General features: G+C 37.0%; 2 protein-coding genes across 3 annotated transcripts; both read right to left on the reverse strand.

The window, feature by feature from the left end:
• Nucleotides 1–2,381: 2,381 nt before the first annotated feature.
• LOC104210694 (CRIB domain-containing protein RIC6) lies at nucleotides 2,382–4,633 on the reverse strand. Its single transcript, XM_009759647.2, has 4 exons — nucleotides 4,318–4,633; nucleotides 4,001–4,101; nucleotides 3,605–3,704; nucleotides 2,382–2,941 (listed from the first exon to the last, which is right to left on the reverse strand). Exons 1-4 carry the CDS (start codon nucleotides 4,373–4,375, stop codon nucleotides 2,553–2,555), a joined length of 648 nt encoding a protein of 215 aa, XP_009757949.1. The 5' UTR covers nucleotides 4,376–4,633; the 3' UTR covers nucleotides 2,382–2,552.
• A 1,972-nt stretch (nucleotides 4,634–6,605) lies between these two features.
• On the reverse strand, nucleotides 6,606–15,312 carry LOC104210693 (rab GTPase-activating protein 22-like). 2 transcript variants are annotated; one of them, XM_009759646.2, is made up of 12 exons: nucleotides 15,140–15,312; nucleotides 14,922–15,010; nucleotides 13,583–13,678; nucleotides 12,249–12,352; nucleotides 11,109–11,326; nucleotides 10,072–10,194; nucleotides 9,900–9,988; nucleotides 9,412–9,517; nucleotides 8,269–8,366; nucleotides 7,459–7,716; nucleotides 7,295–7,378; nucleotides 6,606–6,933 (listed from the first exon to the last, which is right to left on the reverse strand). In XM_009759646.2, the coding sequence occupies exons 1-12, from the start codon at nucleotides 15,171–15,173 to the stop codon at nucleotides 6,919–6,921; spliced, it is 1,314 nt and encodes a 437-aa protein (XP_009757948.1). In that variant the 5' UTR covers nucleotides 15,174–15,312; the 3' UTR covers nucleotides 6,606–6,918. The 2 variants fall into 2 exon arrangements, with proteins under 2 accessions (XP_009757948.1, XP_070024579.1); XM_070168478.1 differs by having other exon boundaries at nucleotides 6,606–7,378.
• Nucleotides 15,313–24,741: the final 9,429 nt, after the last annotated feature.

Consider the following 24,741-nt stretch of genomic DNA (forward strand, 5'->3'; position numbering starts at 1 on the left):
GGTTAATTTATCAGATTAAGTCTTCCGCTTGTATCTAATTATCGTTAATATTTCACTGTTGATCGTATGTTGTTTTAAATTATTAAAAGGGCTAAATAAAAGAGTTAGTGAATCTATAATACTCGGCTTACCCAACTTTATCGAGTAGGCGCCATCACGACTCCCGAGGGTGGAAAATCCGGGTCATGACATTCACCCCCCCCCCCTTGTACTTTCACTAGTAAGTATTCAGATATTGAATTCGTTGTCCTAACTCTCTTCTTGCCTTGTTATTAGTAATTTGTTTTGTTAAAAAAAGTTTATGCATTTTCCTTTTTGTTGGGGATTTTGTGCTCCTTTCAAATAAATTTGGGTAAGAATAAAGGATGGATAAAATGAGAAAGATAAGAAATAAACTCAATAATAATAAGAGAGAGGGAATTTCAAATGGATTAAGATGAAGAAATAGATAAAAAATGAGAAAATATGGAGAAGAAAGGTGTACTATAAATAAAAAGAGGAGAAAATATAAGTTTTTTAAAAAGGGGCTAATTACCTGTTATTTGTTGTCAGGTGGGCCCATTTTAATGGTTATTGTCACCCTTCACGCGCTGCTCTTCGGTAATTTATTTCACACAATATGACACATAAGCGACGGGGGGTTTTATTATGAGGGAGATATAGTTCAAGGAGGTTTTCGGAGACAGACGATAGTTTAGGTCGAAAACTGACAAATATTATATAATTTAGGCGGGTTTAAAGATATTAATTCTTTAATTTATACCTACATCTACGGCAATGAAATTTTAAGATTTTTACTTCCTATTTTAAATTGATGATTACTTTGGATTAGCTTTGAAGTGGTGTTGAATTACACATATTTCTCTAAGAAATATTATTGACATATGTATATTTAATTAATTTTTTCAGCAAAGCCATGTTGAAGGTGTTTCCGCCACTCCACTATGTCCAATTTAACGTGACAACATTTTATAAAACTCAACCAGACATTATTATTATTCTTGCATATGGTGTAAAACAATTATAATTATTACGTCTAAGTCCCAAATAAATTAAGATTGGCGATATAAATTCTTTCTGTTTCATATAAGCTCAAATCATATCATCATATAACAAAAAAAAAAAAGAATAAAATATATGCTATATAGTAATAGTAATAATAGTGATGATAAGAGTTCACTATCAAGTGTAAAATTTATTTCTAATTAGTGCATATCGCCTACATGAATCTTCTTTTTCCGTTGTGTTCTAACTTTAGTAAAGTCTGCATTGATTCCAAGGAGATAACTTCCTTTTATGTTATCTTAAATCTACCCCCATCACGTTTTAACACCTTCACTCACCATAGTTCATATCTAACATGACCAAACTATCTTAAGGGACATTCTCTTATTTATCCTCAATGCGTGCTACTTGCATCTTCTAGCAAATATAGTCACTTTTAATCTTATCTTATAATCTTGTATAGCCGTGCATCCATCTTAGCATTCACATCTCTACAACACTCATCTTGTTGATGTATTGATCTTTAGTGGCTCAACATTCACTGTCATATAACATTGTTGGTCTTATGGATGTTCCATATAACTTGCATTTCATTTTGGTAACCATCTTCTTCTATCACACACCAAGATAGATCCGTTTTAGCTATCCAGTTTAATCTTATGAGTAAATTTTTAGTCTAACATTCTATTCTCTTGAAATAACGAGCCTAGATATCTAAATTTCTTACTTTTTTTGTTGTCTAGTCTCACCTTGACTTTCCTTTTCTCTTCCTAACTAAACTTCTAGTGCATGTATGCAGTCTTATTATTTCTACTTATCCTAAAATCCTTACTCTACTATACCTTTGTCAATGCATTTGGTGGGAAGATGTCAGCAAGGTTTGGTATTTTATTCACATTTGATGTTGTGACTTATGGGTTAACATTTCACAATTTGGCCAAGTATCCTGTAAAGAGACTCCCGAGAGCCAAAAGTATTAAAGAAATGGCCATAGAAATAGGGGCATCATGAATTAGTTGTCAATTATAACACATGAATGTAGAAACTTGACAGTATGTGGAATTGAGTTTGTCAGCAGACACCCTCTTTATAGGTACATTAAGATCTTGAATCATCCTCTTCATTTATGTTGGATACAGGGCAATGATGTGCTCTCGAAGAAAGTGCAGATTTAGAACGTCGTTTACAGGTTCATGTGAACCAGTAGCGCATATATATATATATGACTATGAAATCACTTATTTTTGTAAATTTAATTTGATCGAGGTCATTATAGGAATCCATAAACTTCAAAACTTTGATCCACCGCTGTCTCGAAAAGGCAAGAACCATTCATAAATTCATAGTAATGAAATTGCAAGGCTTTGGAAAAAGAATGACTATGAAAATGGGAAATGAATCTACATGATGAACATGGTATCAAAAAGTTAGATTATACACATACTCTACAATTTTTGAATGAAAACTTTTGTGGTTTCAAATTAATTGTGATATCCACTAAACTGCCAAAAAAATATAAAAACTTTTCAAATACATTCTTGTTTTTTTTACTCCTCTTGTTTTTCTTTAGAAATTTCACTACTCTCACTCTCCCTTTCCTGTCCAGGACTTGAATCTGTAGAATAAGTGCCTTTGGATCTTGATGGTCGAGTCGAGCCAGAGGCTGAACCATCCTCCTTGGACTTCTTTCGTCGCGATTTTTTGGGGATATCAGGGTGGTTTTTAGCTGAAGATTCACTCGATTTAGGACCATCCGACGTTATTTCCTTGTTATGATGTCGCCTGGAACTCCTGGATTTGTTTCCAGGTTCTTTGTTTGTAGAATCATGAGTGCCATTTTCTGTAGTAGAATGTCTCCTGGATGTTCTTGGTTTTTCTGGTTTAATGTCTTTGGTTGGAGAAGAACTATTTGCATTTCTAGACCTTCTGTTTGAATCTGCAATTCCATTGACATATTGTACAAAAGAATGAAAAAAATAACACCCCATCAATCCTTTCAGAATAATAGGCGAATTTAAGATTTAAAGTTCGAACTAGTGTAGTAAGGAAATATACACAATCAGGTTACTTTCTAATAGAAATTGCGGATTAGTAACCTACAAGAAATGTTTAGTGACTTGGTAGAAGTTACAACCAACAAAGATACAATGATCGTGTAAAAAAAAAAAATTATATTGCCAGTGTATATAAGTTAATTTTAATATATAGATTGCTTTAACATTGTCTATACTCGTAGGTGTCTCAATCTCGGATATGAAATCATCATCCTCTTCCCATGACCATTTTTCTACCCTTGCCAACTTGTATAAGGCCAGATATAAGCATATACTTTCTCTGTCTCATTTTAGATGACACTATTTGATTAGTTAAACGAATCTGAATTCTTGAAATTTGTGAAAATTGGAACATCGAGGCCATGGATGAGCCAAACTTCTAACGGAGGTTAAAGTTATTTTTTTCGCAAAATACAAGGACAAATTTGGGGAAAAAATCCCTTATTAGTATAATAGTGTCAAACTTTTTGAGCATTGAAACATTTCAAAATAAAAAAAATATCACATAAAAATTAGAAAAAGATAAAGGTAAAAAGGTAACAAACCTTCAGAAACCCATTTAATATCAGGATTTTCTTTAAGATCTCCAGGAGGAGGAACCAAAGGAGCTGATTGAAATGCTCCTGGTGATTTGAATTCTTTCATCTGCCAAAAACATTTAATTGAAAAGATTAAAAATCAGATTTATTCATTAAAAAAAGAATGATTCAATACATGTCTTGTGTCAATTATGGTGAACCAAGTAGTCCAAGAAGAGATGAATAACCAACAAAGGCTGTGGCGGAGTCGTAAGTACTCCTTCATCCTTAACCAGAAATCTCGAGTTCGAGCCCCGGGTATGTAGTAGCCTTTATTAGGGAGCATTTTAACCCTCAAAGTGGAACTTTTCGGCGCGAATTCAAATTTAATCCGGCTCCAATAACAAGTAAAATAATTATTACCCAGCTTGGATTATCAACAGATGGACCATCCCATCCTATATGTGCAACATGTTTTACATCTGTAGGAAAACCAATTTGCATTTCTTTTTCTTTATCCTCATCTGCATCATACAACGAAACAAATATAAATGATTCATATAATCGATCTCAACTGATTCAGAATTGAGACTTACTCAATTGCTCGATCGCTCGACTTAGTAACATACATTTTCTTCCAATCATATAGAACAATCATTTTCAAGAAAACCAAAAATACCCACAAAGGAAAATGTGAAATAATATTGAAAATTTGTATAATTAAAAAATCATTTACTCACCAAAAACTTGAGAAATATACCTAAGGCCTTTAAGAAGGCCTTTCACCTTTGTGGTCATCTCTTCAAATATTTCTTCTTCCAAAGGCTATTCAAGAAGATGATAATTCACCTAAAATCAATCATTTGTTTTTGTTGTATAGAGAAATACATTAAAAAAATTGTTGAATTTGGAAACAAAAACTCAAAATTGACTCAAACCCTAAAAGAAATTTAGGTTTGACTCTTCTTTAATTATAATAAAGAAAAATGATGTTAAAGTAATATTTTCATTCATTCAATGGCAATGCATTGCAGGTTATTCCCAACCAGAAAGCCTAGCATAATTTTAGGAATGGAAATTCATTTTTTACTTATTTTTATTTATTGTTTATTTATTTATTTATTTATTTATTTATTTTAAGGAGAGTATTTTATATATTTGTCCTTAATTAGAATCTCTGTCTTCTGACTTTTTCATAGTTGACAACTTTTTGAAGCCTAAAACATGGTAGCCACTAAAATGTAATGATGACACTTTCTTATTTATGGATATTTTTTATGGGTGCAAATGGAAAAGAAAAACGACTCTTCGCTAAATATACAACTCTACTTTCAAATATTATTCACATGTATCGTTCGTTATACTATTGGGTTATCCATACCCCTATCGTCATATTTTGAAACAAAAATACCCCTATTTTAGATGGAGTGCCATGTGGCAACACCAGATTAAAACGACCAATTTCTTTTTTTTTACTCGATTCGTTTTTAATAAAAACCCACAACCCGACCACTATTTTCATTTTTTCCAATTTTTTTTTTTAAATTTCAATTTTTTAAAAACGAAAATATTTTGTTAAAAACAAAAAAAATCTATTTTTACAAATTTATTTTTCCAGTTTTTACAAAACAAAATTCTTTTAAAAAATGAAAAAAAATATTTTTTAAAAACGAAAATATTTTATTGAAAATAATGTTTTCAGTTTTTAAAAAATGAAAATATTTTGTTAAAAAAAATATTTGTTTTCTATTTTAAAAAAAACAGTTTATATTTTGAAAAATGTTTGTTTTTCATTTTTTCAGTTTTTTTAAAGATTTTCTTTTTGTAAAAACTGATAAAACAAATTTGTATAAACTGAATTGTTTTTTGTAAAAAAAAAATATTTTTTGTTTTTTAAAAACTGAAATTTAAAAAAAATGGAAAAAATGAAAATAGGGGTCGGGTTGTGGGTTTCTTTAAAAACGGATCGGGTAAAAAAAAGAAATGAGTCGTTTTAATCTGGTGTTGTCACGTGACACTCCATCCAAAATAGGGGTATTTTTGTTTCAAAGTATGACAATAGGGGTATTTTTGTCTCAAAGTATGACGGTAGGGGTATGGATAGCCCAATAGTATAACGAAGGGTACGGTAAACAATATTTGAAAGTAGAGATGTATATTTAGCCCTTTGCCGAAAGAAAAATCATCTTTAAAAATTTAGCATATAATATTGGACACAATTAGTAATAGGCATCAATGATTAAGGCATAATTTCACACAAATTTCGGTATAATGTCACATACATATTTCTTAACATAATAAATAAATAAATAATAATAATAATAAAAGGATGCTTAGCGAGCTTGGAACTTAGTATACACATACAATTAGTTGATTTTGCATAGTTGAATCTTTTGCTTTAGTTGGGTAATACTTTCACTAATAAGTCCGCATTATTAAAAAAAATTATAATTCTTTCGAGATAACTTCCTTCCATTTTATATTAAACATAATTCATCCTCTTCAAAACCTCCAATCCATTTTTTATACGTTTTGAATAAATAAACAAAAAATTCGTGTGATGTTTTTGTTATTTTGAATGGAAAAAATTCAAAAATACCCTAAAAGTTTGTGATTTCCCTTATATTTACCTTTTGCTTACCTATTGATCCACAAAAACCTTCACTGTTAACTTGGGTGAAATTAAAAAATAGTCAGATTTACAAGTGGTAATTGAAAAATAGTCACAGTTTCAAAAGTAATCAAAATCTGAACGACTGTCCAAAATCCGGAAAATATTCCAGTATAATATACTGGATTTCCATCATAATATACTAGAATTCCAGCATAATATACTGGTCGGAAGTTCATATATAGGTGTTCCAATCTCCGGTATATGTCGGAGCCAAGATGGACATCTGTTAGAGGAAGGGGCATATTTAAGACAAAAGCTGGCGAATCATCATATTGTAGTTGGGAGAAAATAATCTTAAAACAAGAAAGATGGATAAAATGAAGCTCTATGATTTCATGCTCCTATACTCTCAGATTCAAGAATGTGATTCAAATATTTCAACCACAAGAATACATCATGTACATCTCATATCAAAACTGTTATGTACAAGTTCCTTTCTTTGAAAAAAAGAGAAACAATTACACACCAAATGCAAGAAGAGAAAAAAAAAACGAAGCATCCCGCGTTTACACAGGGTCCACGTTCTAGAAGAGAGACCCACTCGTCAATAAAAGAGGGAGAAATCACTTCCACTATAAAAAACTGGAAATATAAAAAAAATTAAAAAATACAACAAAATTTTGACCAAAAAAGGGGTGCTTGCAGCAGTGAGGAATAACAACCCCAACTAGGATCTTTTGACCTGCATTAAGTATGGTATGAGACAACTAAAATGTTGATATCAATGTTTATGTACCAGATTGAAGGAGCGGATGGAGGATTTTTTTCTTGAGTTTAACTTTTATACACTGACAGTGTAGAAGAACTTTTACGCTGTCAAGTGATCTAAAAGATAACTACATGGAATTGTCCATAACAATTTGGATTAGTAACCTAAAAAATAAGACGAATAACCTACTGCAATTGGTTAAAAAACATTTGCTAGTGTAAAAATTCTGTAACTGTCAGTGTATACAACTTAAATCCTTTCTTCTTTTTCCTTTGACGCGTGTGTGTTTTTAGGGGGGGGGGTGAAGCAGAGAACGGTGAATAAAGAAACTTGCCTTGTTCAAGTATTTCTTATGAACCTTCAGAGCCTTATTTAGTGCTTTCTTTGCATCCAAATTCCCAGTTATCTCACCCACAATCTGGAAAAGATGTCACTGTCAGGACCAAAGAGATACAATAATGTGGATTACACAGACAAGGGGAGAGATTGAAACGAGACCTGGACAACATCATCTAGGCCCTTTGCCTCTTTCATAAGCCGCTTTTTCTTGGTCTCAAGAACACTTGCAACTAGGAAAATGGCAAGGGCATCATTCTGTTTTGTTGCACCAGTTCTCACTTTTTTCCTCTCAAATTTGCCATACTGCTTTAGCTGCTTATCATTTACTTTACCATCATATACCAGCTCGGGAAGTTGTTCCCGTGTGTTGTCATACAATGAATATATCTTTGGGTTGTACTCCATGGCCCACATCACCTGAATGAAGTATGTACAAAAGTAATATCAGTTAGAAGACAAAAATAATTCCAGCCTACATTTGCTCATCACTCGTCCTGTTTCACAGTTGAAGATATAAATACCCTCGTCCTTTATGTCTTACTAATTTATGTGATACTCTTCTAAAACACAAAATCCACAGATCGCCAAGTTGAATAACCCTTTTCTTGTAAGAAGTTAAGAATGTGCCAAGTAAAACAATGGAACAAAATTGCTCACACCCAGTGTTTACACCAAACCACATCAGTTTATCATGGTTAGTCATAAAATTGAGGTAAGAATGTGTATTAATTAACTACTTATGATTTAAGTGATAATAGTTTATGCAAATACACATGTCATATGTTTATTGGGTTTGTGTAAACACGAGCAGGGGTATGCTTTTTCTGTAAAACAATCATGCCTCTCAAAAGCAAAGCAAAGACCAGTGTCTCACTCCAGTCGGTTACACCAAACACCAGGACAAACTATTTTGCAATATTTTCTTCTGTCTACCAAACAATAATGTGAAAAGAAGTTTAAGCTTCTCACCTCCCAAAGATAGAGTGCATCGACAAATGAGAGCTCTCTGCGGAAAAGTACCATCAGCATGCGTAACGCAAATAGATATTCTCCACCATCTAACTCCTCTGCCAATTACAATTGAAGTCGGTGAGTGAGAGAAGGAGGTTAACTCTATGTTAGACTTTCTCCTCCCTGTTTTAGACTCTGGTCAAGATTGCAGTTTGTGAATTCCTTAAACAATATAGATTGCCAAGATATTTCCGTGAAAATTTTCTGCTCTATCCCAGTGTCCCAAACAACATATATGAGGGCCATTTTTAACATGGAAAATTCATTCTTCACCATGATTAACATTATGATATGCGAGTTTGGCTCCAACTTAATAAATGGTATAGACATTCAAATTATCCATCAGAATCTGCAAAAGGACTGCTAGATGATTTAATTTAATTTAATTTTTTGATAGGTGCTAAACAACGTGTTTATACTTTATATCGCCTGCATCACCTCAAGTATAATATGTACGTCTTGTGGCAGTCAATAACAAACTTGGACTGCATGCATTAAAAGCTTACCAAGATAAATCACGATTTTATAGAACATATCGTCAGAATGCATAGCAGGCTTTAGAATCAAGTCACAATATGTAATGTGTAAAGCCAATTAATACTACTTTTGAAGTGTGTGACCATCTCATCTAAAAGCTTAAGCTGTTAGAGAAACACACTTTTATTTACTTAATTATGTCCTCAACACGCCCCATCACATGTGGGCTTGATTCTTTTTTATGAGCCAAGCACGTGAAAATTCTTTTTGATATTTGGATGGCGGTGACTGACCATCTCATCTAAAAGCTTAAGTTATTAGAGAGAACTATAGTAGAATGAGATGAGACAGGATAAAAGCACAAGCTGAAGCATATATAGAAACCACGTTGTGCAGACTCTAACAGAAATAAGTTAAATTTCTCTAAATTACAAAGTGCTCTAACTCACAAAAAGCCCAAATTTTTCACTAAGACCTATACTAGATATTATTTATCTATCTAGAACTGAGAACTATATGATATGGCATGCTAGGAAAATTAACAGCGTTGACAAGACCTTGTGTTCTCTACTTCTTACATGGGAATAGCTACTTGAAAATATATAAAGAAAAGCAACCTCTTACCAAGGTGTTGATGAAGCTTCGGATCAACAGTTTTAACAATTTGTGCAAGGGTACTTAGTTGAGATTGCACTCCTATTGAATTTGCGGTGCACTTGAAATTTTCTCGCTGTTGATGAAGCAGACATGGATTTGTTATATGCTCAGTAATGGCAGAAACATAGGAAATAATTAGCAAAAACATTGAACAAGTTTTTAGAAAGAGTTACTAAAGACCACATAAATATATGTGCAAGTTTATTTGGGACACATTATCCATTTTAGGTTTGCAACACGTCCTCTCACATTTTTCTCTCGCGCCAATGAGCAGCACTGAGACTTGAACTTAAGACTTTAACTTTTCTATGATGCCATTTTGAATTTTGTGACAATCTCATCTAAAAACTTAAGATGTTAGAGAAGGAACACATTTATTTATTCATTTATTTTAAGGAACACATTCATTTATTTTAGGTCTGTAACAACCATGAATAGAAACAATGAAGGCATACCAATCTAAGCATTGCATGTTCGAAGCACCAGAATGCATCTGCTTCATTCTCAAGTAGAATAACCATTGGGGAGCAAATGTCAGTCATCCCTGTGCAGATAAAATAAGGGCAAAAGTTTTATGAATGGCTTTGATATTATGAAAAATTAGTTTCTAAAATACTGATAAAATACCTTGAACATAACCAATATCTTTATCCATCCATGCATAGACAGCAAGCACGTCCCAGAGTTTTGCCTGATTAGCTTGATTCTCAAAAAATACAAGAGCACGATCTGTGCGAACAACATCCAGACCTAAAGCAACATCATAAGCCATTACAGTATCAGTCTATCAGATATTTTCAGGAAAATCAGTCTACAATTGATGAACTAGCTTCCTTACCAAAGCCAAAAAATAGTGCACTAAGCAATAACAATATTCCACTAGGAGATTGCAATTTCACTTTTTTGCCACTTATTATCTCTTTAAGTGACATGTTCCCTCTTTAACTCAGCATCTAACTCTAGAGTATAACTAGCAATGAAGAAAAAGACGTCATTGTCTCATCATTTGTTGAACATAGCACATCTCTCTAACCAAAACCTTTTATAGTCTTTCATCTGTATTTTGTAGCAGCTCACAAGTGATAAATGACCAGCTCCAAAGAAATGTCAAAAGGTTGAGTCGCTCATTCAAAATCTAAACGCTCTTTCAACATTCAATTCTTCTTCCCCCGCATCTGAATTTCATTGGACAACACAATGACTAACTGACACAAATTTTTCACACATCATTATTATGTTGGAAAAGCAATGTTGCATGTATCAATCCCTTCATCTCAAATACCATATCCAATGGGGGTGGGTGGGGGTAAGGAGCAAACATCTTTAGGTCAATAAAATTTGGTTATATTCTGCACAACTGAGAACTACGTCAAAGTAATAGTTATGTTAACTATTTAAGTTTAGTCGAAAAAGCATAATTCATGAAGAGCAAAGTGGGAAAACAGTTGATTATTGGGAATTAATTGTTCAAACTGGAATGTATTCGAGGACACGAACAAAAAGCATTAACAGACGGACTGGAAAGAGAATGTATAAGTGACATTCAAGTTTTTCTAAGAGACAGGCAGAGATAGAAAGATAGATATAGGGAGCTCCACAGCAATTACAGAATGTATAAAGTTAGCATATTGAAACTAGAGAATAGTAGTGACACGAGTACTAACCAATTTGGGACAAGTTAAGCTTCCACTGAATAACTTTCTTGTCACAAACGCCATTATCGACCGGCAGGGCACTGTTAGTATTTTGTGCATCACTGGAAGTGTTCGAATGCTCTGTAGGTTGACCATCATCAGTGACTATAGCATTTGTGGTAAATTTCCCACTGCCAATCACTGGTACAATCTTTTGGCATTCAGATTTCCATGCAGCATACTGCTCTCTGAGGATACAAATTCAGATTTTTAGGCCACTCATAAAGTAGGTTGTAAGAATTTACCCAAAAGGAAAAAAACCGCTATAAGGAGGAAGAAGAAGGCACAGGTGTTTTTTCAGCTGATAGTGACAGTATCCTGTTATAAATTTTGTTTTCCAGGCAATAACACATTTTTACTTCACTCTTCTTTTTTTCCCTTTGGAGTCAGGTCTAATAAACATAATACACAATTAACTGTTTTGCAACACTCATTTTCAATCTAATGTCAAGAATCAAGATATTGGAGAATTTAATGATCAAGGGGTTAATTTCCACTAGCACCTGTAGCGAAGGGTCCTTTTAATAAGAACATCAACTAAACCAAGCTTAAACTAAGACACTTGGCCCAAGCTTGATTCGACCTTCTGGAGAGCTTTAATTAAACAAGACTCACTGGCCGAGTCCAAGTTGGTTCACCTTGTGCTCTGACCTAACTAGATGGTAAAGTTGCACTTTGATGGGAATAGCTCTATGAACGTGAGAAATTTGTTGCATACTCCCTCCGTCCCAATTTATGTTCACTCTTTCCTTTAGTCAATCCTAAAAAGAATGACACCATTCTATATTTAGTAACAATTTAACTTTAAAAAGCTCATTTCACCCTTAGTGAGATGATTTATATCCACATAAATATCATGGCTCATTTTAGACCACAAGTTCGAAAAATCTGCCTCTATTTCTTAAACTCCATGCCCAATCACATAAATTGGGATAGAGGGAGTAAGTTACACCGAGGGCCCTTTGACAGTTGCATGGATTCATGCACCAAATTGAACAAAATTCAATGCATAACCCCTATAGTTTTGATTGCTGATTTTTACTTCTATTATTTGTTATCTACATTAAACCAGTTTAACTCTTTCGTTATAGCTGAAGTGAGTTAGATTACCTTCGCCGTTGTCTAAGCTCATTTCTTTCCTCAAATGTGCTATTGGGATCAAAACAACCCAGCAAGAACTCCCAGACAGCCCCTTTTATTGATGGATGAATCCCCTAGCATTCACAGAATATAATTAAATAAGCATCAGACTTCTTAAGACATAAGTTTCCACCTAAACAGCAATAAATCGAGTATTGTTGTTGTTTCTTTATAATGAACTGAATGGACGTGCTAATGGTGGATCAGATTATCCGCCTAATATATACTTCCTCAATTCCCGTTATGTGAACCTATTTACTTTTTACTCTGTTCCAAAAAGAATTACCCATATCTAAATCTGGAAACAATTTAACTTAAAACTTCGAATTTTACCCTCAATGAGAAGCTTTTAAAGCCACACAAAAACTATGGCATATTCTAGACCACAAATTGCAAAAGAATTATAGCCACACAAATGTTATGACTTGTTTAGTATCACAAGTTTCAAAAGTCTTCATCGCTAAATAGGTTCACATAAATTGAAATGGAGGGAGTAGTTTGTAGAAGCCTAATCAATGATATGCCAAAATGTTATTCCACACCATGAATAATTTTAGCAGACAAGCGTTGGTGTAATTTAGACTGTTCTAAACTGTCCAAACTCAAACCAACAAGCGATTGTAGCGTGGATAAAAACAATTGTTGCTCGGGAATAAGAGAACTGGTTGTTTCCCCTTTATTATTATTTGCGTTAGCAATTATAACTTGTTATATTATCATAAATTTCTACCATTAACACAAAAAGAGGATCCTTAAACATTCTCCTATTAAGGCTCCCAATGGAAATGTCATTGCTGGAAAATCATAAATGGAATGAACCTTCTATTTTTGTTATGGGTAATGGCATAATCCTTTTATAAGTGGAGATGACTGAGCAGGAGAAACTGATGAACTTGGTTTTCCCTGAAGTTTTTCACCTTCAGCAGTTCACCACTTGCACAAAATGAGGGTCTATTATGCACCAAAAGTCCGGCAATTAAAGATTACAAGATGAATGTACAGTATATAATGGAATCCGGTTCAAGTTAAAATATCACTTGGGGGCAAAAATTATATGAACTGTTTGCATTCACCCATAAACAAATTAAAAAAAAAAAAAACAGATTAATTTATGCTTAACGACAAGTAGTATGAGGATCAGAATTGTTCAACTAGGCCAAAGTCATGAAATTGCTATCTAAAGCTAAAGATGGAGTTTTACCAAAAAGGAATCGACAACATGAACTAGCGCTAAATGACAATGTGACATAGTTGATTTATTTAGAATATGCATTGTGCAAGAGAGGGAAAAAAAAAAGATTTACCCCTCGTTGGATTCGTCTAAGAACACCTGCTATATCCAAGTAACCCTCTTGAGAGAATGCAGCATTCCATCTTCTTTCACTGAGAGTTTTTCCTACCTATCATACACTTCCCCCAAAAAAAAGAAAGTGCACAAAGGTAACATAGTGAGTAAATAGTTACAAATCATAGCATGAAAAGGACTTGAAAAGAAAGTGAGACAAATGTCACTAGAAACTACATTAGGATATTCAAGTTTTTGAACTCATTTATATACTCAAGTGTGTACCGTAGTTTCTTTTGCAATTATTCAAGTATTCACCTAATAGATAGATTACAGATTTATATTTCTCTCAAACAAAGGAGAGAAAACTAAAATCAAACAATCAAAGATAAAACTAAAGTAGTTGAATTCAAAAAGTATTTACCTAAAATAACAAAGGCCCATAATCCATTAACTAGTTACAAATTCATTTGCTATCTACTCAGCTAAACAACTTATCAATCCCAAACTAACTTGGGTCTATGCTATGAATACTTTATACCTTTGTATTACAAAAATCAACATGGTTTGACTATTTTAACACTGACCATCAACCTACTTCAAACTGAACAGAGTAATTAGTAAAATTTCAACAAATGTTAAATTTTGAGCCATAATTTCGAAAGTGCAATGAATTCAATGCTACGAAACCTAAAAGGTTTAACTCATCAAATCTAAATTTTGGATCCACTTCTAATCGCAACCTCCTTTTTTATCTAGAGTTGTGTATATAAGCAAACTATATGTGGTAAATCAGTACAATTTCAACAAATATTAAATTATGAACCCATAATGTTAAAAGTGCAATGAATTCAATGCTGCGAAACTTAAAAGGTTTAACTCATTAAATCTAAATTCTAGATCCGCCTCTAACTTTAACCTCCTCTTTTTACCTAGAGTTATGCATATAAGCAAACCATATGTGGTAAATTAGTACTTCAACAAATATTAAATTTTGAACCTATGATTTCAAAAGTACAACGAATTCAATGCTACGAAACTTAAAAGATTTAACTCATTAAGTTTAAATTCTAGATCCCCCTCTAACAGCAACCTCCTCTTTTTATCTAAAATTGTGTATATAAGCAAAACATATGTGGTAAATTAGTAAAATTCAACAATTATTAAATTCTGAACCCATAATTTCAAAAGTGCAATGAATTCAATGCTGCAAAACTTAAAAGGTTTAACTCATTAAATCCAAATTCTGGATCCGCCCCTAACCGCAACCTCCTCTTTTTATCTAGAATTGTGCATATAAGCAAAATATAGAATAAATGAATAAAAAGATCATAAAAAATGATGAAGTTTCAACATACCTTTGGTCTGAAAAAAGTCTTGGGGACATCAGCTTGACATTCTGTTCTAACAGGAAAATAAGAGTCTACCTCCTCCAAAGAAAATTTCCCTGTTATTAAAACATAAAACCCAAATTATCCATTACAATTACAAGCAGAAATAAAGACCCCCCCCCCCCCCCACACACACACACACACACAAAAAAAAAAAAAAAAAAAAAAAAAACTATAACAATTACCATTTTTGCAGGCAGCTATCATAGAGTTACCCATGTCTTGTTGAAAGAAAATTACTACAAACAAAATCTTAGGGTTCCTTAAAAATTGGTCAAAAATTGCAAATTGGAGGATCTAATGAGAAATTTACAGCTTCAAAAGATTATATATATATATACATGATTAATGATTTAATTGGTACCTTATAGCAAAAGATACTGCTTTTTTTAGGATTGATTTGTACAAAGTAAATGTTGGGGAAAGAGGTGAAGTACTAATGAATAAGAAATGATTAGAAGAATGCTTACTGGGCGCCAACGAGGAGAATCTTGTGCTTTTGTACGTGGCAAAGAGTTGGCAGGGAAAGACCCCATCTGCCAATTGAAGTTTTGTATGTTTATATTTGTAAAATAATTGTAATACACCTTACACTATATCATTTGATTACTTGCTACTTCAAAGCTCTACATATATTGGTAATTATAACCATCAAAACTTAGGTCCATAAAAGAAAAATCACTTAATATTTTTCTCTCTATTGAAATTTGAACATATTACCTCGGGTTCATCCTATTCAACAATAGGCATGTGCCTATGAAATAAAACTTGGCTGACAATTCTTTCTTGGAACCAAAGTTTGGAAATAAGTGGAGGAGATTAATACATCTCCCGTAGCATTCTTGAAGGCTACATATTTTGCTCCTATAAAAGGAGGAGCTCTCTCACTTCTTCAAACACACCAACAAAAGAGAGAGAGAAAAGGAGTGGGGCATCACACATACGGTATAAGAAAATAGTCTGTAAGAAAAATAGAGAGTGTGAGCAATATTGTAGTGAGGTGGGGATATCAAAAGAGAGTTATTTCTTTGAGTGTTGTAGTGATCTTTAAAATATTTTATTCGGGCCTACAAAATGTAAAATTACTTATTATAGTGATATCAGTTGCTCCTCACGAGGTCGTGGTTTTTTCCCTTATTTAGAAGGGTTTTCCACGTAAAATTCTTGGTGTCATTGTCACTCTTTTATTCTTGTTGATTACCGTATCTTGGTGCTACATTATTATTTCACTTTTATTACCGTAAATATTATTATTGTGGGGGATTTATTACCAACAACTAGTATCAGAGCACAGATTATGCTCGTTCACAAAAAGTAGGACCAACGAGGTTGCTGTGACGACCCGGCCGGTCGTCTTAAGAAATTAACGCCATGATCCCCTATTAACTGTTTTCCCCCGAGTTTATTTCTGCTATTTTGATTTGTCGGGATGTTCGACTTTGAATTTCGGAGAGTTTCGGGACACTTAGTCCCTAAATGAGAGCTTAAGTGTTGGAAAGTTGACCGTAGTTGCAATGTCAAGACGGCCTCAGAATGGAAATCCGATAGTTCTGTTAGCTCCATTAGGTGATTTTGGGATTATGGGCGTGTTCGGATTGTATTTTGGAGGTCCGTAGCTAATTTAAGCTTGAAATGCCGAAAGTTGAATTTTTGAAGTTTTCGGTTCGATAGTGAGATTTTGATTCGAGGGTCGGAATGGAATTTCAGAAGTTGGAATAGCTCTGTAGTGTTGAATGTAACGTGTGTGCAAAATTTCGGGTCATTCGGACGAGGTTTGAAAGACTTTTTGATCGAAAGCGTATTTTTTAGAGTTTTTGGAATTCTTAGGCTTGAATCCGATGAAAAATAGGTATTTTGATGTTATTTTGATCGTTCCAAGGGTTGGAATAAATTTGAATGATGTTTTAAGATTGGTTGGCATGTTTGGTTGAGGTCCCGGGGGTGTCGGGATTATTTCGGATGGTTGACGGAAAGATTTTGGAATTAAAGTTGCAGCTTCAACTGCTAGTTCTGTCATAACCGCACCTGCAGTTTGGGTTCCGCAGGTGCGGCACCGCAGAAGCAGCTCAACAATCGCAGAAGCGAAAGTGAGGAAGGGGCCAGAGTCCGCAGATGCGGTCAGGTAACCGCAGAAGCGGCACCGCATCTGCGGTAATGTAGCCGCAGGTGCGAAAAGTCCCCCTTAAGTGAGAAGTCGCAGATGTGACCTTTGGTCTGCAAAAGCGGGACTACAGATGCGGTCCCTTGACCGCATATGTAGAAACAGCTGGGCAGAAATATGAAATTTCGAGGGTTTAGTTTCAAAAGTTAAAAATTCGATTTGGAGCTCGGGAGAGGGCAATTTTGAGAGGAAATTGAAGAGGAGATCATTGGGTAACGATTCTTTAACCCTTTCTAGTTATATTCCATCAGTCTATAGTTAGTTTCATTATTTAATTTCGGATTGGAGATGAAAATTGGGGAAAAGTTGGAAGAAAGTTCTTAGACCTAGAATTTGACTTTTGATTGGGAATTTGACCTTAGATTTGGATAATTTTGGTATGTATGAACTCGTGAGAGCGTGAGGATTCTAAAAATATAAATTTTACCCGATTCCGAGACGTGATCCCAAGGGGCATTTTAGTCATTTTACATAATTTCGCGTATTAGCTTAGAATTTAATTGTAGAATCAGTTACTTGAAGTGTTATTTACATTATGAAATTGAATTGAATAGATTTGGGCCATTTGGAGTGGAGTACTCGTGGCAAGAGCGTGGTTTCAGGTTGATTTTGAGCCGTTTCGGGGTAAGTGACTTGTCTAACCTTGTGGGGGGACCTTCCCCTTAGGATATGATATATTTGATAATTGAAATGCCTTGTACGTGAGGTGACGAGTGCGTACTTGATCTAATTGTTGAAAATCCAGTTTTTCCTTAAGTATTTCAATTGAATACTTTTTCCTATTTTATTCTACTTGTGAATTTAGCATGTTGCTAGTTTAGAGAAGCATGGTTAGTTGACTTAATTGCCTATTTGCTTAAACTGTCTTAATTGCATTACGTGAAGCATGTTAGGCTAGAATTAACTGTTTACTTGGTACGAAATTTAGCTTAATTGGGTATTCTTGTGTTGCTGCTGTGTGTTTTACTTTGGGACTACGAGACGACATCCTGGGAGATTCCCCTTGTACGTATTTATGATATGAACGGAGGTGCGAGATACTAAGAGATCCCTGACACGTATATTGAGGATACCAAGAGATCTTCGGGATACCGAGAGATCCCTAGTATATATTGAGGATACCAAGAGATCCCTAGCATACATTGAGGATACCAGGAGATCCTCGGGATACCAAGAGAGCCCCGACTATCATCCTTGTTATGAGTGGTACTTCCCGATGTTTGCCTTTATCTCTGTTTTCGTTATTGTACTCCTTATTATCCTGTGTAGATTCTTACTGTAGGTTCTCAATTGTACTATTTATCTTATCCTATCATCTTATTATTTATTTAATCTCAGTAGGGCCCTGACCTTCCTTGTCACTACCCAACTGAGGTTAGACTTGGCACTTACAGCTGTGGTGTACTCATGCCCCTTATGCGCATCTTTTCCATGTGCAGATCCAGGTACCGCTACTCAGTCCTACCATCCTTGAGGGAGGAGACTGCTTAGAGACTTCGAGGTACATCTGCCACGTCCACAGACCGAGAAGTCCCTTTCTATTCTTGCTTTTATTATTTAGACCTTCTGTATTTTTTTTATTCTATTTAGACTATTTGGAGTTAGAGCTATGTAGTACTTCCTAGCTTGTGATTCGTGGGTTTTCGGGTCTTGGATTTATGTTTTGGTATTGAGAGTTGAATATGGCATATGCCGAGTGGCACATTTAAACACTTTTATTACTTTATTATTGTTTAAAGTTGTTTTACTTTCGCAAATTTTGGTTTTCTTCCGTAATTTAGGCTTACCTAGTCGTAGAGACTAGGTGTCGTCACGATGGTTCATGGAGGGTGAACTGGGGTCGTGACAAGTTGGTATCAGAGCTCTAGGTTCATAGGAGTCGTGGATCACAAGCCATTTTATTAGAGTCTCGTTGATCGGTGCAGAGACATTTGTACTTATCTACGAGAGGCTATGAAACTGTTAGGAAAATTCCACTTCATTTGATTTCCTTGTCGTGCGATATTTTGACATCACAATTCTAAACTTTTGTATTCTATTCTCTCACAGATGGTAAGGACACGTGCTACCTGAAATGATCAGGCACCTGCGCCCCCTACTGCAGCCGTCAGAGACCGGGGTAGAGGCCAAGGACGCGCACGTGGTGCAACTAGAGCACCTACACGAGCTGCCGCCGAGGTACCACCAACAGTTCCAGCCGAAGTCCAAGCACCTGACACGCCTGCTGCTACCACTACTCCAGCTCTCCAAGAGACTTTGGCACAGTTCATGAGCATGTACACCACTTTGGCTCAGGCATGGTTGTTTCCCCTTGCTGCAGCTACATCTCAAGTCAGGGGAGGAGCACAGACTCCCGCCGCCCGCACTTCTAAGCAGCGAGTGCATGTTGAGCAGGTCCTTAAGATTATTCTTGTACCGCTTGCAGTGCTAGTTAAGCTCGAGGATAGGGCAGCGACTTCTAAGGAAGATTAGCTGATGCTTAAGAGGTTCAAGAGGTACAAGCCTCGTGTATTCAACGGTCTAGCCTTAGAGGATGCTCTAGGATTTCTAGATGAGAATTACAGCATTCTTCGTACCATGGGTATATCAGGATCGAGCGGGGTTTCCTTCACTATCTTCCAGCTTCGAGAAGCTGCCTATGAGTGGTGGCGCACCTATGAGTTAGACAGTCCAGATGAGGCTGCTTCACTAACTTGGACTCAGTTTTCAGATCTGTTCCTGAGAGAGTATGTTCCTCAGAGCCTTAGGGACGCATGGCGCACCGAGTTTGAGCATTTGCACCAGGGTGCTATGACTGCCTCAGAGTATACTGTCTGTTACACCATTTTGGCTAGGCATGCACCAGCCTTGGTTTCTACTATCCGCGAGAGAGTTCGTCGATTTATTGAGGGGCTTATTACCAACATCAGGTCTAGCATGGATCGTGAGTTAGAGATGGATATTTCTTATCAGCAAGTGGTGAGCATTGCTACAAGGATTGAGGGTATGCATGCTAGGGAGAGAGATGAGAGGGAGGCCAAGAGGTCTCGAGAGTCGGGCCATTATTCTGCTGCTCGTAACCCATCTGCAGGTCATGGTAGGGGTTATATGAGTCGTCCCATTCATTCAGCTCTTCCAGCAGCCAGTGGTACTCCAGCTCCTCTTAGGCCTTAGGAGCCTTATTATGCACCTCCGATTTCTAGCGTGTCTCCTGTGCGGGGTGCTTTCAGAGGTCAGTCCAACAAACTTGGCCCGAGCCAGTCACAGCCACCACATCCCCCCCAGAGCTTGTTTTGAGTGTGGTAACACACGCCACGTGGTGAGGGATTACCCTAGACTTGGGAGGAGTGCACCTCCACAGACTTCTCAGTCATAGCGTGCTCTACAGAGTTCTTAGGCTATGATTACCGCTCTAGTTGCTACCCCACCTGCTCAGCCAGCTAGAGGTGGAGGTCTGGGAAGTAGAGGTCGCCCTAGAGGGGGAGGCCAGGCCAGATACTATGCCCTTCCTGCCCGTACCGAGGTTGTTGCCTCTGATTCTGTCATCACAGGTACTATATTGGTTTGCCACAGAGATGCATCGGTTCTATTCGATTCAGGCTCTACTTACTCTTATGTGTCTTCATATTTTGCTTTGCATTTGGGTGTACCTCGGGATTCTTTGAGCTCCCCTGTTTATGTTTCTACTCCTGTGGGAGATTATCTTGTTGTGGACTGCATTTATCAGTCGTGTTTGGTTGCTCTTAGTGGTTTTGAGACCAAAGCTGATTTATTGTTGCTCAGCATGGTAGATTTCGATATTATCTTGGGCATGGACTGGTTGTCACCCCATTATGTTATTCTTGATTGTCACGCCAAAACCGTAACACTGGCTATGTCAGGTGTACCGCGTGTTGAGTGGAGGGGTACTTTAGATCACACTCCTAGTAGAGTTATTTCTTTTCTTAAAGCTCAGCGTATGGTTGAGACGGGGTGTGACGCATATTTAGCTTATGTGAGAGATGTCAGTATTGATACCCCTTCAGTTGATTCAGTTCCAGTAGTACGGTATTTTCCCGATGTGTTTCCAGCTGATCTTTCAGGCATGCTGCCTGATAGATATAATGATTTTGGCATTGATATGTTGTCGGACACTCAGCCCATTTCTATTCCTCCGTATCGTATGGCTCCTCTTGAGTTGAAGGAGTCGAAGGATCAGTTACAGGAATGCTTGATAATGGTTTTATTTGGACCAGTGTATCACCTTGGGGTACTCCTGTCTTGTTTGTGAAGAAAAATGATGGTTCTATGCGTATGTGTATTGATTATCGCCAGTTGAACAAAGTGACAGTTAAGAACTGTTATCCTTTGCCTCGTATTGATGATCTGTTTAACCAGCTTTAGGGTGCATGGATGTTTTCTAAGATTGATTTGCGCTCAGGTTACCATCAGTTGCAGATTCGGGAGCCCGATATCTCGAAGACTACTTTCAGGACTCGGTATGTTCATTACGAGTTCCTTGTTATGTCATTTGGGCTGACCAATGCCCCAGCAGCTTTTATGCATTTGATGCACAATGTGTTTCGTCCGTATCTTGACTCGTTCGTCATTGTCTTTATTGATGATATTCTAGCGATTCCCGGAGTCGGGAAGATCATGAGTAGCACTTGAGGACTGTGCTTCAAACTCTGAGAGAGAAGAAGTTATATGCTATGTTCTCGAAATGTGAATTTTGGTTAGATTTAGTGGCATTCTTAGGCCATATAGTATCGAGTGAGGGTATTCAGGTGGATCCGAAGAAGATAGAGGCCGTGCAGAGTTGGCCCAGACCATCATCAGCTACCGAGATCCGTAGTTTCCTTAGTTTGGCTGGCTACTACCGTCGCTTTGTGGAGGGGTTTTCATCAATTGCAGCCCCCATGACCAGGTTGACCCAGAAGGGTGTTCCGTTCCAGTGGACGGAGGTGAGGCGAGCTTTCAGAATCTTAAGACAGCTTTGACCACAACCCGAATTTTGATACTGCCTATAGGTTCAGGGTCTTATACGGTCTATTGTGATGCCTCGAGGGTTGGCCTTGGTGCGGTGTTGATGCAAGACGGTAGGGTGATTGCCTACGCGTCCAGATAGTTGAAGATACATGAGAAGAATTATCCAGTCCACGACCTTGAGTTAGCTGCCACTGTTTACGCCCTGAAGATTTGGCGCTATTATTTATACGAGGTTCCCTGTGAGATTTATACTGACCATCGGAGCTTGCAGCACCTGTTCAAACAAAATGATCTAAATTTGCGCCAGAGGAGATGGTTAGAGTTGCTGAAGGACTATGATATCACTATTCTGTATCAACCGGGCAAGGCCAATATGGTGGCGATGCTTTGAGTCACCGGGCGGAGAGTTTGGGGAGTTTGGCTTATTTACCAACATCGGAGAGGCATATGGCGATGGATATTCAGGCCTTAGCCATCCAGTTTGTGAGATTAGATCTTTCGGAGTCCAGTAGGGTTCTAGCTTGCATGGTTTCTCGGTCTTTCTTATTTGATCGTATCAGGGAGCGGCAGTATGATGACCCCCATTTGCTTGTCCCCAAGGACAAGGTTCAGCACGGTGATGCCAGAGATGTGACTATTGGTGATAATGGGGTATTGAGGATGCAGGGTCAGATTTGTGTACCCAATGTTGATGGGCTTCGAGAGTTGATTCTAGAGGAGGCCCATAGTTCGCGGTATTCCATACACCCGGGTGCCGTGAAGATGTATCATGATTTGAGACAATACTATTAGTAGAGGCGGATGAAGAAAGATATAGTTGGATTCGTAGCTCAGTGTCTCAACTGTCAGCAGGTAAAGTATGAGCACCAGAGACCGGGTGGATTGCTTCAGCAGATAGAGATCCCGGAATGGAAGTGGGAGCAGATCACCATGGACTTTATAGTTGGGCTCCCACGGACTTTGAGGAAGTTTGATGTTATTTGGGTAATTGTGGATCGGTTGACCGAGTCTGCTCATTTCATCCCTGTCTGTATTACTTATTCATCGGAGCGGTTGGCAGAGACTTACATCCGGGAGATTGTTCGTCTGCATGATATTCTAGTTTCCATCATCTCAGATAGAGGTACTTAGTTCACATCGTGATTCTGGAGGGTCGTTCAGCATGAGTTGGGTACTCGGGTGGAGTTGAGTACAACATTTCACCCTCAGACGGATGGACAGTCCGAGAGCACCATTCAGATTCTTGAGTATATGCTCAGTGCGTGTGTGATTGAGCTTGGAGGGTCTTGGGATCAGTTCTTGTCATTGGTGGAGTTTTCTTACAACAACAGCTATCAGTCCAACATTCAGATAACACCGTATGAGGCTTTATATGGTAGACGGTGTAGATCTCCGGTGGGTTGGTTTGAGCCGGGTGAGGCTAGATTATTAGGCACAGACTTAGTTCAGGATGCTTTAGAGAAGGTTAAGGTTATTCAAGATAGACTCCATACAGCCTAGTCCAGACAGAAGAGTTAGGCAGATCGGAAGGTTCGTGATATTTCCTATATGGTCGGAGAGCGGGTTCTGCTTCGAGTTTCGCCTATGAATGGCATTATGAGATTTGGAAGAAAAGGAAGTTGAGTCCGAGGTTTATTGGCCCTTTTGAGATATTGAGGCATGTTGGGGGGTTGCTTATGAGCTTTCCTTACATCCCAGCTTGGCCGGATTTCATCCGGTATTCCATGTTTCGATGATCCGAAGGTATCACGGTGATCCGTCGCACGTGTTGGATTTTAGTTCAGTCCAATTGGACAAGGATCTATCTTATGTTGAGGAGCCAGTGGCAATATTGGACAGGCAAGTTAGAAAGCTAAGGTCAAAGAACATTGCATCAATAAAGGTTCAGTGACAAGGCCAGTCGGGCGAGGAGGCGACCTGGGAGACCGAGCAGGATATACGCAGTCGTTACCCTCATCTTTTCACTACTTCAGGTATGTCTATGCTCGTTCGAGGATGAACAAATGTTTAAGTGTAGGAGGATGTGACGACCCGGCCAGTCGTCTTAACAAATTAATGCACTGATCCCCTATTAACTGTTTTCCCCGAGTTTATTTCTGCTATTTTGATTTGCCGGGATGTTTGACTTTGAGTTTCGGAGAGTTTCGGGACACTTAGTCCCTAAATGAGAGCTTAAGTGTTAAAAAGTTGACCGTAGTTGGAACAATGTGAAGACGGCCGCGAAATGAAAATATGATAGTTCCGTTAGCTCCGTTAGGTGATTTCAGGCTTAGGGGCGTGTTCAGATTGTATTTTGGAGGTCCATAGCTAATTTAGGCTTGAAATGCCGAAAGTTGAATTTTTGAAGTTTCCGATTCGATAGTGAGATTTTGATCCGAGGGTCGGAATGAAATTCTGGAAGTTGGAGTAGCTCCGTAGTGTTGAATGTGGCGTGTGAGCAAAATTTTGGGTCATTCGGACGAGGTTTGATAGACTTTTTGATCGAAAGCGTATTTTTTAGAGTTTTTGGAATTCTTAGGCTTGAATCCAATGAAAAATAGGTGTTTTGATGTTGTTTTGATCATTCCAAGGTTTGGAACAAGTTTGAATGATGTTTTAGGATTGGTTGGCAGATTTGGTTGAGGTCACGGGGGCCTCGGGATGATTTCGAATGGTTGACGGAAAGATTTTGGAATTAAA

This window comes from Nicotiana sylvestris, chromosome 2, assembly GCF_000393655.2.
Source record: "Nicotiana sylvestris chromosome 2, ASM39365v2, whole genome shotgun sequence".
Taxonomy (NCBI): Eukaryota; Viridiplantae; Streptophyta; class Magnoliopsida; order Solanales; family Solanaceae; genus Nicotiana; species Nicotiana sylvestris.